The sequence below is a fragment of the Corvus cornix genome, chromosome 12, assembly GCF_000738735.6.
Source record: "Corvus cornix cornix isolate S_Up_H32 chromosome 12, ASM73873v5, whole genome shotgun sequence".
Lineage (NCBI taxonomy): Eukaryota > Metazoa > Chordata > Aves > Passeriformes > Corvidae > Corvus > Corvus cornix.
The window spans coordinates 10650940-10667376 of NC_046342.1; the positions used below are offsets into that span (position 1 = coordinate 10650940).

At 42.3% G+C, this 16437-nt stretch overlaps 1 protein-coding gene across 1 annotated transcript in view; it reads right to left on the reverse strand.

Moving 5' to 3' along the window:
* Window positions 1-3366: 3366 nt before the first annotated feature.
* UROC1 (urocanate hydratase 1) overlaps window positions 3367-16437 on the reverse strand; it is a 39176-nt gene continuing 26105 nt past the window's right edge. The window contains exons 15-20 of the mRNA XM_010390106.3: window positions 13838-13908; window positions 12824-12922; window positions 12310-12409; window positions 9421-9502; window positions 4211-4310; window positions 3367-3614 (exon numbers count right to left, since the gene is read on the reverse strand). Coding sequence (XP_010388408.1) covers window positions 3474-3614; window positions 4211-4310; window positions 9421-9502; window positions 12310-12409; window positions 12824-12922; window positions 13838-13908 — 593 coding nt within the window. The 3' untranslated portion in view covers window positions 3367-3473. The remainder of the gene's footprint in view (window positions 3615-4210; window positions 4311-9420; window positions 9503-12309; window positions 12410-12823; window positions 12923-13837; window positions 13909-16437) is intronic.

Consider the following 16437-nt stretch of genomic DNA (forward strand, 5'->3'; position numbering starts at 1 on the left):
GCGGCGCGGGCGGCTTCGGGGAAACCCGGAGAGCGGAAGAATGGACGGGACGGAGCGCGGCAGCCCCGGGACAGGGCCGCCAGGGTGGGAATGGCACAGCGGGGAGCGGCTCAGACGACATCCAGCGTGGCACCGCTGGACTCAGCTCAGGTCCTGGGGGCTGTGCTGGTGTCCATGGCCAGGAAGAGTTACAGAATAATTAGGCTTGGAAGGGACCGCTGGAGGTAACCCAGCCCAACCCCCCTGCCAAGGCAGGGTCACCCAGAGCAGGGGACACAGGAACACATCCAGGTGGGGTTTGAATAGCTCCAGAGAGACTTCACGCCCTCCCTGGGCAGCTTTTTCAGTGCTCTGCCACCCTCAATGTAAAGTTCTTCCTCGTGTTGAGGTGAAACTCCATGCGTTTTAGTTTATGGGCATTGCTGGGCGCCACTGAAAAGACTCTGGCACCATCCTCTTGACACCTGCCTTTGAGATGTTTACATGGATTAATGAGATCCCCTCTGTCTTCTCTAGACTAAACAAGCCCTGCTCCCCTAGTCCCTCCTAATTAGAGAGATGTTCCAGACCCCAAATCATCTTTGTGGCCCTCCACTGAACCCTCTCCAGTAGCTCCATGTCTTTCTCATACTGAGGAGCCCAGAACTGGACACAGCACCCCAGATGTGGCCTCACAAATAGAGGAGGAGTATCATGTCCCTGGACGTGCTGTGCAGGAGCAATGCTAAGGGTGCAGCCACACTCAGAGTGCTGAGAGAGGGAAATGCTTTAGCAAAACACCCTGTGTACCATCAGTGGAAATACGAAAACAGCACTACGGGCAATGCAAAGTCACTGTTCAAGCACAACCATGGCATACCATCACCCAAGATAGACCAGCAAAAAAAAAAAAAATCCTACAAATTCAGTTAATGCATAATTTTAATTTTTTTAAAATTTATTCTTGGGCAAAGCTTTCTTTGGGAGAATGTTCAGCTGCCTTGTGGCTCTCCAAGACTTAAGGAAAAGGTGAAATTATCCTGTATGTGCTATGGAAATTTACCAGTTCCCCGCTGCCGTGGGACTGGCGAGCAGTCCCAGCAGATGGTGCTGTGATCCTTCTCCTGCTCAGATTATTCCTCCTTTCTGAGCATCAAACGCCTACAGCAAGGGTGTGAAATGCTGGCCAGGCACACTCAGCTCCAGGGAAGCTGGAGCTGTGGGAACACCCAGAGCTCCACTGGGCTGAGTGCCACTAGGTGTAGGTCTTCCCTGTCCTTGGTGGCCCCCACCATCCCAATCTCCCTACGGAGGTCTTTGCCGTGCCTTCCTTCATGTTCTTAGGAAAAGATAGGTCTGCCCCCGAGTTTATTGCTTAACACAAAGGTGCATCCCTGGTTGAAGGATGTAAAACCTGCCACCAAGCTCTTGCCTCTATCTGCAGCCACACACAAGATTGTCAGGATAAGTGCCATTTTAGGAAAGCGTTAAGTTGCTAAGATTCATAGGAAGGATGCTTCAGCCTGTCATGCTTGAGACTTCACTGCACTGCAGAAATTCACTGCTTGTACATCCCCTGCCCAGATCAGATCCAATGCAATGCCTTCAGATGGATGGGTTTAAAACTGTTCTCCCTGTCCTGGCTTTGTTTAGCAGTGAGGTCAGCTACCTAAAAATTACATCAGCACCCCCACACAACAACAGCCTGTTCACAGTCTCAGCTTCTCTGCAAACAAGTGGACAGATACATTGAGGCTCAGCAGGGCTCAGAAAGGGAACTTATCCCTGGGGTTATTTATGGCTTCTGTGTGCTGGAAACCCCCTGCTATTTCATCCCTGACAGCAACAGGTTAGTGTTTCCCTGTGCCCTCCCAAAGGTATTGTAAACCTCAGCCAGTTCACATTTGTTAAGTGCTTGAGATATGCAGTTAAAAGACTGAAGCAGATTTAAACATATACATATAGCTGCATACTACATCTTTAGGATAAACACCAGTGAATAGTCATAAATAAGACCAACTGCTAGCCAGTTCACTGCTTTTCTGTACCCCATTTCACCTTAACTCATGCTACCTCATTAATGGACTTCATCATCTGAATTTCAACTTGTAGCTCTTTATAGCACTCATATATGTGGGTTCTGTGTCTCCCTAAAGGCAGTCCTGAGTTATAAACTCCCAGGGACTTGAGTGACATTAAACATGGCTATACTGGTAAGGTTATGTCTCCTGGGCAATAAGGCTACTAGGACAAAAATAAGGTTCCTTTTGTGCCTGGGATGTGAACGTGAACATGCTGGCAGGTACCCCAGTACTAAATAATACAAAAGTGAAGAACTCATAAAAAATATTTCTTCAACATCTTGTTTGTGGTGTATTGTCAACTCAGAATTAAGACGAGTCTATAGAACAGCTCTACATTCCTCGGTACAAGAAAAGCCAGTATATTTTCTGGTTGTTCCTCTTGACAAAGCAAGAGCCACCAGTGTTTTGGGGCTATGAAGATTAGAGTGGTTTCACACAATACCAATACGCTAACTTACTGTGATTATTAATAAGGTAATGCATAACATATGTCAAAGCAAAGGCTGTCAAATCTGCCTGACAGCTACTCACATCTCAATCGTATAAATTGGCAATGTGGGCAGGTTTTTTCCATAATGTAAAGCATTCCTATCAACTGCAGATTGCACTTCACAGAAGGCTCAGTTTCAAGCAGATGCCAGACTCTCACTGTTCATCTGGAGATATACACAGTGCGTGAACAGAGTAAAGAACTCATTTGTGATTCAAAATAAACACTTCCCTTTTCTTAGCAGCAGAGGCAATGCAGAGCTGCAGAGTTTGCTCACCTGTGGGTAGTGTGGGGTCCAGCAGGGGTGGAGTTTCCCAGTCCTGAGGACTGTGTGCTGTCCGAGACTGCAGCTCATCACATCCCCTCTGCAGCAGCACAGGCAGGTTTTACGTGTGTAACACCCCTTTTCATTCCAAGAGGTAATGGATACAGTGCCAGGAGACCGAGTGACATTCCAGAGCAAGTCCACTGGGGGAAGGGACTGCTGGCACTGTGTTCATGTCAGAATGAAGCCCACGTGCTGTGCAAGGACCATGCTTAGCACGAGACTAAGGATAGATAAGAATTACTTTTGTACACACATTAATTTATGAATTATCAGGAGTAAGTGACTGTTTTGTTGTTTGGGGATTTTTTTTTTTCCATTTGATTTTCAGGGACAAAATTCCCATTCCTTTCCCTATCATGAACAGTTTCCTATTGCAAACATTGTTCCAAATATGTTGGTGAAAAGACTGTTCCCGGCGGACCTGTCACAAACACAAACAGATTTGCCCTGTTAATAAGTTAGAGAGGAAAAAAAGAACTCACATGGAACAGACATTTGCAAGGCTTTTATCATTTGGCCAGAGAGCAAAGCAGGATATCAAGGAAGCAACTTCAACTATGTCTGCAAGAGCAACATTGCACTTGGAGTACCACTAATGTTGCACGGCTTGCTCCAAGATGTTCTCATCCACCACCTTGTGAGGGAGAGTCACCCTCAGTGTGCCATTTTCCTTCATTGCTTGGCAGATGGTTTCATAAGCAAAGGCGTTCCCCGACCAGCAGCGCCTGGCAACCTGTCAGACAAGAGAACCAAGGGGTGTAAAAATCAGACATTCCTCTTGCCACACCCACCTTGCACCATATTTGCGCAAACACTGGCAACCAACTCGTGACAATAAATCTTTCAACCCCCTGCCAGTTTTTAGTTTCCCTTCTGATTTTGCAAGTAACTTTTGTAATACTTTGTTTTTATGAGTAGTATTTGGGTAGACGTGGTACTTTTCCATGCATAACATCGGACAGATAAACACTGGTAGAGCCAGGTACTTTATAAACTTACAAAATTCCCTCACCAAAAATAATTGGGCACTCCATCCCAGCTCTGTAAAACTAGCAATTGCTTTCAGTAACAGTATCATTTAAGCAGTCAATGCTTTTGTAGTGGGACAAATATTTAAAAAGGAAAATGTCACTTCAATGCATTTTCAACTATGAAATCAATGAGCCTAATTCTCTGCCAGCATGTAAGGATGAAACTCTTCTGACAGCTAGAGAAATCATAAACCCCTTTTCCATCAGCAAAACTCTATGTTTTGATCTGTGTACAAGCAAGATTCCCCAGATTTAAAAAAAATTAATATTGAAGTATACATATATGAGTTTTGCTTACTCCATTGGAAACATCCCAGCTGAGCATCATCTTAGCTCGTTCTTCAGCTTCCTTCGACCCATCCAAAACCAGGCCAAATCCCCCATTGATCACTTCCCCCCTAAAAAAAAAAAAAAAAGGTAAGAGAATGAAATAAAAATAATTCAAACCAATACCACAAAATTTACAGGAGTTAATTTGTTCAGTTGTACTGCAAAAAGAAGGATGAGAACACAGAAATCGTTCTGAATAACAGACTATCAGTGATCTTTTATACTTATGAAAAAAGAAAAAGGGTGTTTAGCAGGCAAAGGCCTGACTTCCTGATCTGCAGCAAACCTAGTCCACCTTTCTTGTAATGTCCAGCTAGCAGTCAGGATCTGCTCCAAGCAGGGGTACCAAAAATTAAGCTTGCTGTATATCTCCTGAATCCTGCACTCTGTACTGGCTCTAAAAACAGCTGGAAAAAGGTTAACAGATCTGATGGGCCAGAGATTTACCTGTCTCGGGGTGTTTTTAAAGGTTAAGCTCCTCACGCTTGCTATACTGCAGCCTGCCATACAGACAGGATCATGAGGGTGACAGTGTACTTACAGCAGCAGGAAGATGGATCTATTTATATTCTCTCGGGACAAATGACAGAGCATAAGCATTTTATTAAAAAAGTGTTAACCACCACTTAATGCACATCTGCCTCGATCATTTCCAAAACAGTCGTTCATTTTGTATGAGATACAGAGCTGTTTAAAGACATCAATGCCAACTTTTCAGGAAGCAGACTTATTGGCAGAAGAAGAACAGAAATATGTTAAAATGAACAGATTATTCTTGGGAGAAATAGCAGTCTGGTTTTAAAGGACAGGGAAAACACGTAGAGCAAAACATCTTGTCTGACTTCAGAATGTGGCCTGCTCGAGCTCCCATTCCATGGCATATGGTGAATAGTGGTGAATGCAGCTGGGAGATTAATCTGTTGCTGTAAATCTGTGAGAGTTCTGGCATTAGAGCTCAGCATCAGCAACACTTGAGGGACAGGGCATATCATACAACAGTACATGTATGAGAGACTAATGGAAATCCCTGGAGGCAGGATTTTGTCCTCTGCATTTTATAGTTAATATAAGTTTACAAAATTTACATAGAACAACATCAGACATGCCCATTAATCAGATAGGAGTTGAGAGTCTTCCAGTCCAAGAAGTAATTATTTCTTAATGTGTATTTCCAGCAGTAACTTGAGCTTCTGAGGAAATAGGGAATTGAGGCTAAACTGGAGCTTCACAGACCTGAGATCTACTTCCTGAAACTAGAGGTTTTCTCATTTTCAATGGAACATTGTTACTCATTAATTCCCTTCCTAATACTTACATACAGGACCTGTGTACTAAGCAGGACCCTATGACAGAGCTCGGCAAGGAACTCAGGGATCCAGACCTCACCATCACAGTACCATTCTCTGAATTCCCTCCACTTTTCCATTATTAGATACGTCACTATTACAAACTAGTTTTCTGTTGAAAGGCACAGTTTTCTTGAAAGTGGTTTCTTACAGCAGACCATCACTGAATGAATTAGTTTTTTTAACTGGAAAATTTGAAGCAAAGTCATGTTTTAAATTGAGATCTTTGAATATTGTAAGATCTGAGTCTTCAAAATAAAATTATCCTTTTAGATTGACACTGTCAACTCTTGCAGCCTGGAATTTAATTCCCACTATGTTTTTACTGTGTGAAGCCTTCACTATTTCTGCTCTTAGTCTCATCCGAGGATGCATACAAACAATCAAACATCTGTATTTCTTGAAAATTCTACTTTTTGAATAGCTCATGTTGTCACTGTCCTCTCCAAAAGAGGGGAGCAGACTGGATGACAACAAATGTAATTCTGCCAGGGCCAGTTACTCCACCATACTCTGCTGCTCCTGTGTACAGAGACCAAAGAACAGAGCACCGCCCTTTACTGTCAGAGTTCAAAGCCCCAGAAACCCAGACCTCTGGACCTGTGTTTTATGAAGATATTCCATAAAGGAAGATGATGTTCTTTCAGTGACAAAATTTCCCTCTGTCCACAGTATCCCAAAGAGCATCCTTTGAAGCTTAGGCATGAACAATGACCATCTGATCTACTTACACTCCGTAAATTTAAAGCCTGTCCATTGATTTCCATGGAGTTACTCCAGTGCAAATCAGAGTCACTCACCAGAATCTGCTCTACTGTCTAAAATCACTCCTACATTAAATGCCAATGTTTGTTATGATGGATTTTCTAGCAAAACTTCTCACTTTTAAAGGGGAGCTCTCTGCCTTCATTAGCATTGGGTCACATTTTCAGGTAATTAAAGAAATGTGTGGCATTTTGACCTAAGCTACTCCTATAATTTCCAGATGTCTCCTTCTAAGATGATCAAAGAAAACAAGGCCTCTCTCACAATCAAGATGTCACACTGTCACCAGTGCAGATCGATTCTTAAATTGCTTCTGCCTTTTTGTTACTACAGGTTATCCAGGCTCTGTGCTAATACACATTCTCATGCAAACAGGCAGCAAAAAATGAGTAACAATCATTTGCTGTAATTATAGTCAAGACTATGTTAATCTTAAGCCTCTCCAAGAGTACATGTGATGCAGATTCTGGCTAAATAAATATTAATCCTGCTTTTCCTGTTTGTCCCACAAGGCTGTAACAGAAAATAAAGCATGTAAAAGGCATTTTTGCAGTCTCAAAGGGAAAACACAGCAGATCTGTCAGCAGTTCCAGGCAAGCCCAGCCTCTGCAGGGAGGACTGGCAGCTAAACACAGTGCAATTACCCATTTTTGAACTCCCTGGGCAGACCCTTGCCAGTGACAGCTGGATTTCTCTCTAATCACATGTATTTTTGTTAATAAATATATATAAACTTCCACTTGCACTTTCACATTTCCAAATCAGCTGATGACAAGTTTATCAAGCACGTGGCAATTTCTTTATGGCAAAGTCAGGTGGATTTTTAGTGCTCCAGAGAAAAACAAAAACAGGGTCAAAAACTTAAAGGCATCTATCTCTTCCAGGCAAAGAAAGCAATATTTTATGGCTGGGTGTGGTTTTTCTTCTTTTGCCACCTTTAAATTTTTCCTCTCTCTCCTCAGAAGGCAAAGGGGTGCAGCCCTTTCACCAGCCAGGGTGGTGCCACATTAGTTAAGCCAAGAAGAACCACCTGTCTGGCCTGCCTTTGGGGGCTCTCCAGGCCAGGGCACTTAATGACACGACAAGGACACCACAGCTGAGCCTCAGCATGGTGGCTTGTTAAAGCTCTGCAGAGGCACACCTAATTTTCAGGCCCTGCATTCTTCACTGATGCACAGTAATTTAATCACAGAGGGCTATGACTGCTTCAAGAACAAGGTGAGCAGATACTCTTCTGCAATGACAAGCCCTAAGCAGCCATAGGAAATGACAAAAAGGAGAACCAAACCCTGCTTTTCCAAAGATATTTTGATTTTAGTGAATAGCCATACACTAATTTTCTGATGCATTACATAAATTACAGCATAAATCTGCTCTGCCTTGTGGCAAAGTTTCTTTTAATGATGTAACTCCACTTACAATACAACTAAAACAGTATAATTGAAATTGCAGTGTGGTCAGGGCCAGTTTTCCAGAACTAAGGGCAGACTCACCATTCAGCCAAGCTGTCTTTGAATAGTACAGAGGGCAAAAGTGTCCTGGAAGAACTGGCCTTAGAGAGACCAGAAAGGAATAGGATCATTTGTATCCTTTGAATTAAGCATCTTCAATGCACAGAACATTCATGGCATAAGAAATTATTTTAGCAATTCTAATAATTATAATTATATAAAAATATTCCAAATACTTTGCATAACATGTTGTGAAAAGTGATTTTCTTTGCTTGTATTTCCTAAGCAGATATTTTAAAAGGTTAAACTCAGCTGAGGAAATTTAGACAGAACTTGTCTGCTGCTACCTCTGGAGCCTCAGACTGAGATGACCAGAGTAGGGAGACATTCTGGTATGTGTTTTCCATTCAGAATTAGGGAAATTGTGAATGAAATCATGGCTGTGGGTCCTTATCACTGAAATCCACAAAACCTTCACTCCATGTGCTTCAGCCCTCAGAAAGCTTTCTTCTCCTATCATTAAGCTCTGCTCTCATGCACCCTTCTATGCAGGAGTTATGCCACTGAAATCAAAGGAGTAAAGAGTACAGCGAGGGAGTTCTTCAGCTGACCTAAAGGGATATTTTCTAGATTCAGCTCATTCAGAGGAATACCAATTAATTATCATAAAATGTCTCTGAGGTTAACATCTGCTACAAGTTCTTTGGCTTGCTGGTTTTGGCATATTCCAGCACTGTTTGCAACAGGGAAGTATGAGGGTTCACCACAGTATTTAACAGAGGGTTGTGCCTCTTTTGACTGCTGATACCACCAAATGAAGACATGACTGTAAAATGGTAGAGGGTTTGCTGGAATATGCTGGAAAGAGCAAACCAGAACTAAAGACTGCAGTGTGGCCAGGCTTTCCTACTTCCTACACCTCTGCCAATCCAGGTAGCCTTTCAGTGGCATATGGAGGAGTTTAGTTTCCATCTCCATATAGAGTATTTCCTTCATTCTGCTTTTCAGTTTAGGCATGTCTCTTAGTTCTGCATGTCATGTGAAGGAGGTGTTTAATTCAGTCCTTACTTGGCTGTGGTCTTTAATGCTACCAGGCATGTGCAGGGAGAAAAAGACTGTGGGGTTTACTGGCACCTGAGCTGGTTTGTCTCAATAACCCCTCACTGCACTTTAGCACGGGAGCATTTATATTGGGGTCCTAAGGTCACAGGTTTAAATACAGCCTAAGAGGAGACCTAAACATAATCCATCCACTAACACTCTGGCTGTGCATGTGTGAAGACAACGCTGGAAGCAGGATCTGTTCAAAAGGACCACAGCAGACTGTCTTTGTTCATCAAATTAAGTTCTTCAAACTATGCTGTGGCCAGTGTTCAAAACACTTTCTCTGGACATATGAGCATTAATTAGAAAAAGTCTCCTACAGCACCATACTTTGCTTTATAATTTGTCCTTTCAGTCCTTGATGGCAAACCCGTCCTTCCCACCATCATGACATTGTTCTCCTCCGGTACTACACGTCTGTTCAGCAGTTCCTGGCTCTCCTCCCCACACACATACACAGCAGCAGGAACAGGATTCAGAGCCCAGCTTTAGCAACACGAGCAAGCTCTCACCAGCCAACTCCACCCCCGTTGTGCAGCGCGACCCAGGTGGCTCCTCTGAACGAGTCTCCCACGAAGTTCTGCACTGCCATGTCTGGGAGGAGAGCAGAAGTGTTACTCATGGGCCACGTTCATTTTTGTGTTGTGCTGCTCCCTCCTTCCACTGACACCCTCACTGCGACTGTGTGAAGGCAGGGTTGGAGGCAGGTTCTACTCACAGCTTCTCTCACAGATATACACTGAACATCTCATTCCTGGGAGGAACAGGCAAGGGAGATTTGTCTCCCGCTCTCTGCCCTGACTTTGGAGGAAACAAATGCCAGTTTCACACTGTGGTTTATGAGCACTCTGGTGATTCCTGCATTTGTGCTCCAAAACAGGAAGCTGAAGGACCTACCACTCTTCAGCTCTGAGATACTACTTCAGGGTGGAGAGAAATGCAATCCACTCCTTTGGGATACCTCAGTCATGGAAGAACAGGCTGGACACATCCATGTGTATGGATTCAAAATGGGCAGGACACCTGGAACACTACACACCTTGCAGTTCTCAGAAGTCTGAAATATTTTCAGATCAGAGTGCAGAGTTACTTCAGCCCTGTGCAGAAAGCCAGTCTAAAGCTAAGGAGTTGCATTCTGGGGACAAAGTTGGGATGAAAATGATATCCACCCCAATTCTTGGAACATGTGGGAATTTTACCCTGAACAGGAACTGCTGAAACCACTAAGAAGGTTTGTCTATAAAAACCCCCAAAGAAACATAATTTAGCAAACAAATATAATTTGACTAATGCATGGTTTCCACTGAATTGTTCACTAGAATTTTATATACTTACTACAATTTGTGCTAAAGCATATACCCAGAGAGGTGGAAAGAGGTGCACACAGAGGTTAAGAGTAAAATTTACTGAAAACATTTGTCCAGATTTAATTCAGAAAAGATTCAATACATTATTTGCCATATTTTTAACAGGAGAAATAAGAGAAAAACAACAATATCCCCACCAACCACATCTGCGGACCCACAGTTATGTGTCTGATGGAAAATGAGTTTATTGAGTGCTAATCTATGTTAAACCCTGTCAAAAGCTCCATTATAGCATCTTTTATCTGACATTATGTCACTTTAATAACGCAATTATCATAATTACAGTGCTGTCGAGATTGAATGGGAGAGATCTAAATCACCATATTCTGTAATGTACAGATTTTCTCCTCAGCCACTGGCCTGATAAGAGTGGAGGTTGGACAAGGAGTGAACTAACAATGCAATAAGCTGCTGCTCCTTGGCTTTGATAAAGGTCATTGGCTGCAGATGTCTCTGCTGAAATACACTTTGCAGAGCAGCAATGACCCATCAGGCTGAGGTACTTTAAAAAAAATGAGACAAATGAACATTCTGGAAAAGTCCTGTGTGTTAAAGAGAAGCAAATTTCACCCGAACCAGCTCAAAAGTTGTGTTAAAACAACAGGATAGAAGGGAGAGAAGAAGACCTAAGAAGTTCTTTTACTGCCTCCAGAAGCTCATCTGGTAAAACAGATTTAGGCCTGGTTTTAAAGACCAGTGATATCAGTGGCCAGCAGGTTTTAGATAAGTCCTTGGAGAAGGCAAGTAGATCATGTAAATCACAAAATGCAAAGAAAACCACAAAGCATGATGAGTGATGGAGTTTAGCAAGCCTTGTTTCTACTGCCCTCTTCTGAGGGCACTGCCTGGTGATTACTTATATTGCTAAGATGGAGACATTAGTTTGGATTTCTGTTCTCTGTGCAGCTGCACCATTTTCTCTCAGCTTGTCAGAAACAAACATTATTCAAGGCATCTATCCATTTGGCCTATTAGAACTCACCAAGACACTCAAAAAGTGTTGAAGTGGGACTGATGGACACAGTTAAAAGCCTCATTTCACTAGGAAATCCAGTTAAGATAACAGGGAACTTTTCTCTTTAAAATTGAGCCATAATTTGGTTCTATTATGAATTCTCATAATGGAAGTAATTCAATATGCTCAGCTTCCTCTGTCATAATTTCTCCTTCTACAGCAGCAGATCCTCCAGTCTCTCACCTCTTTGTGACTGTCAGTTCATGACATACAGATACACCACTGGGCTAAAGCTATTATCATAATTTCTGCTTTACAGATGGAAAATTGAGGAAGATTTAGGGTTAAAATGTGCTTAGTGCTTCATTCGTTTTTTCAGGTCTCCAACCTGATATTTCTTGGGTTTATTTCTCTAAAGGATTGTTTCACAAACTGAAAAGCAGAGTCTGGTTAGCTCAGGGGGTGCAGAATTAAAGGCTCCTTTTGTAGAGCAAATCTACATGACTTGCCCACAGTCACACTTCAGCTGAGCAGCAAGGCTTGGAGTCTAATCCAGAAGGCCTGACTTTTATTCTTATGCCTTTACTATCAATGTTCTCTTATGACCAGAAAAGTTCCTTTCAGAAACTCCAGACTGTTTTCTTGAGTCCTCAGGTCATGGAATGAAAACAGCTGTGAACCTCTTTGCTTTAAGCAAAATACTATTGTAGACCTGATTTGGATCTTGTGGATTTCAAGGAAATATGTCTGTAACCTGTTTGAAACAGTGAGATTCAAACTTAAAATCAAACAGAAGATACCATCCTCTGAGACTGGTCTCCATTTGCACTCAGATACATCTGGTGCATTTTCATGGAATTTCCAGCAGTGTTCAGGACCTCTCCTGTGTAACCAGCTCCACATTTGTGTCTGTATCACTATTAAATCCCACAAAGCTTCTCAGGAAATCTGATTAATTTGGATTAAAGGGTGTTTTTTTAAACAAAAATATTTAAGAAATGTTGCATTAAAAAGCTATTTCTGTTTTGAAGCCATTTCCTTGCTGGCCCAGGCAGACAAGCCTCAGCTGTTCCACTGACCTGCACAAAAGGCTGATCCATCATAAATGTTTGACGTTTCTCTGAAAGGGCTGTCAGTCCCACTCACATCGTGGTGATCTCTGCTGAGGACTACAGGAGCCTGGAAAAAACCAAGGACAAGACAGTGGAATTCTTCATGGGTTGACAATGCTACTGAGGACCATTATCTGCTCAATTCACTTCTGTTGTCTTAATATTTGGGGCCCTACTAAGGAGTTACAGTCCCTGCTTTGTGCTCTCAGCAAATCACTGAATGATATGTTGTACTTGTAGGTGCCCAAACAGAAAATAAGGCAGTCTCATCATGAAACAAAATTTCTACACCCACCTCTCTCCTGTGACAGAGCACAATACTGGTGGCAGGCAGAGAGGACTGAGCTCTAACACAAACTGACCCCATGTAAATAACAGGCACTTCTGCTCTCACTGGTTGAGGCTTTCTCCTTTCCCATCTGCCACCCCAGTCTGATATTAAACATAATTACCAGAATATATCAAGACAAAAGAGACAAACCTTAATCTTTCCTTCAGAAATGGCTCGATTAATAGCCACGGCTATAGACACACGACCCTTCTGATCAGAATATAAGATTCTGGCTTGAGAGCCAACAACCTGGAAGAGAAAAATGACAGAGGGTCTCAGCAACTGGCTTATCTTCAGGTCCCAGATTAATGGAGTCATAGGAGTGACTCCTTTCCTTCTATAGGAGAAAGTACAGATTATTTCTTCACAAACATCCAGCTTCCAGAAGAAAAATTTAATTCCCTCTTTGAACTTAGTTTTATCTCCACTCACACAAACCATGAGATGTATTTCTGTATTCAGCTGCTACTGTCCAGTGAATTCCACTTTTTAACTCAACCTGATTGCTAGGCTATAATCCCCCTATCAACAAATCCCTTACCAACAGCTGAGAAGCAGAGGTTTGGAGCTGGTGATGGTGGGCTGGAATAGAAGAGAAATATGGCAAAGAACATCTGTCCTGCACAGCTCTGCTGTGCTTCCAGATTAGGAGAGCACATATGAGCTCTGCAGCATCATTCATTGGCTTCACAGGGAGACCCTGCCTGAAAAGGAAAACAAAGGATGATCCACTGGTGTCCTGCTTCCCACAGTGCAGAAGGATGGCAGCTCTTCAGCCCTATCCCCTGTTTTGGAAAGGGTTCTGGGAACTGCAGGTGTGAAGAGGTTGGTCCACAGCAATGCCAAGAGGGATGTTTTGAATAGCACTGTGAAAGAAAGGTGGTTACAACTGAGATGGAGGGTGAATCATGGATATGTTTCACTCCAGATACAAAAGTAGATATTGCTGGATTATTGTAGCATTTCCAGATGAGGAACTGAAAGGAAAGAGCTGCTTCAGCTCAGCCTAAAATCCTCGTGTGGAGAGAGGGGTTTCAATTGTCAGCCCTAAAAGCTACAGACTGTGTTTTCATTCCTGCCCATTCCTGCTTTTCACCCCAGCATTCAAGAACTGCATTCAGGACCAGGAGCAGCCACATCTGCTGCAGGAGGTTGTGCACTTACCAAGCTGTGCCTGCCGGCTTCCCTAATCCAGCGGATGTTGTCATGGTACTGCTGCTTCACAGATGTGCTCACTTGCAAGAGAAAACAAGAAAAAATACAGCTTGAAAATTAATGCAATATGTTCTAAATTTACTTTAATTCATCTGGCAGCACTAGGGAGTCAAATTCTACTCTCAGATTCAAGCACGCATATAGGAAATGCTGTATAGAGTCCTCTGTGCAGCTGTTGCAGTAACTGCAGAGTATGTTTGAAGAAAGGTACAAGATGCCACTCGGGACAGCTGGAATGGTAACTTCCATTTGGATCTTCAGCAAACTAAATTAAACCTTGAAATATGGTTTACATGTACAGTCCATTTTTGGTCACCTGTTTTACTGCCTATTAAATGCCAATCTATTTCCAGGCCTTTGCTAAATTAGCAGTTTTATCAAACTCCATGACATTGGGTACTACAATCCAGTATTGCACCTTTGAGGCAACCAGCAGAAATTCTCAAAAGCAGCTCACAACACACACTTGAAGATAAATTACACCAATGGACACCATATCTGGGATACAGATTTATAGCACAGCAGTTATTCTGTACTACATGGTCCTTGGATGTTTTCATACCAAGATAAAACTGAGGTCTTTTATACAAAGAGATTTGTTGCCTCACATTTCTGTGGAGCAAAAACTGCACAGGAAAATTTCTTATGCAGTAGCTACTTTATGTGTAAATCCACCCTACACCTTGTTTAGAAGTATGTTATCTAAGACAATTATATATATATCTCTAAGATATATATATATATGTATCTAAGACAATTATAGAATAGGTTAACATTCTCCAGCATCTTCTTTTCATTTATATCTGTGTCATTCCATCTCAATCAGCCAAACTAGAAAGGAATAAGAATAAAGATATTTCAAGTTAAAGACAGTGAAATAATGGCACATATCAGTCAGATACAGGTAGGTCTCAGCACAATCAGCTGCCTCCAAGACACAGCACCATCTGTACCGAGTGACTCACAAAAGGGAGAGGGGGTAAGGAATGAGACAGAAGTGTTGTTTGACTATCCTCATTTAGGGGGTTTTGCACCTCAGTTGGGGTTACAGTGGCTGAAGAAGTTACCGTCTGTAAGCTCTTTCTCTGTGGGCTAAGCTATGTCACATTACCCTGCCCTGAGAGTCACACTCAGCTACCAGGGCTCAGCTGGCTGAGCCACAGTGATCTGTTCATGCATTGGAACTTCCAAGTCAATCATCTCTGCAGATGCCAAGACAGCACGTTCTCCATTACTTTCCAGCTCTCACCCTTTTCACCTCAAATTATAATGTACAGATGATATATGTTTCAAAGTCTAACTGGAGAAACTGCATACTGCTAACTTGAAATTGTCCCTGAGAAGAGTGTTTGGACTACTGCTTCTGCACTAGGCAGTATGATCACTTATGCAGGGTTAAACTAGAAAAAGGAAAGAGGAACATGTAAGAAACTCATATTGAACCTGTATTAAACACATTGTTAAAGGGAAATGTAAAATATGCTCATTCCTGCAGAGGCAGGCCTTCCATACCAAGAGCTTTAATGATCCTAAAAAGACCTGTCAGTGCTTGAGGGGTTGGCTCCAAGTGATAGCTTCTAAACTCTGCAACGAGGATTAACATGTCAGCACTTCACTTTGCAGGGAGTGAAAGATGAAACAGCTGCTAGTGCTGTCCTAATAGGATTGTGCTGCCACTCAGAAGCTTTAAGGAAGAGCCTCTAGAAGGTAATGGGTAGTGTTCACTTAGGTTACTATAGATATGTAATGGGAGTTTATTGGAATTTCTCTAAAAAAACCCAACAAAACCAAAAAAACCAGAGGATGGGTTCCTTTCTATCATTTTATAAGAGATATCATAGAACACTTACCATATTTTATACTTCACAGTGCACAGACTTACAGAAAAGATCTTTCTGTCTAAGTTCTACAGAACATAACCAGAAGAGAAGCCAGATGAGAATACTGGCTACAAGGACCTATCTCAACACAGCACATCCATCCCTTCCAGCCAGCTCCAATAAACAGTTGGATTTCATCAGTTATCCCTAGGGAAGTGAGGAATCCTCCCTTTTATTTAGTCTAATTTCCTGCAATTGAAAAAAATTTCACCATTTCTTAAGAAAGACTTTAGAGTAATTCCATGTATCTCATTTGCTAAACTGCTGCCTCCACCTTCCCACCCCAACAGGAATGTGAAGTCAGGCAAGCAACTGTATTTTTTATGGTATTTCATAGACCCTTGTACACATCTAGGGTTTAAAATATACTGGAAAGCATTGTGTACTCAGAGAAATTGTCCCAAGGAACACAGAGACTGGCTCCCTTAGAGAGATTTACATTGTTATGCATCAGCTCAACCTTCAAACTACCACACAGGTCCTAAATCCAAGTTACACCCCAATCATCAGTGCTGCATCTGCCATGCAAAGGCCATCTTAAAAGCTCCGGTACCCTAGAAGTAGAAGCAGATAATAAAACTACAAAAATCTCATGAATTCTGAAAGAAATTCATCTCCACAAAAGAAGAAAAATGGTTAACACTGGACTCAAGGACAAGTTGAAAGTTC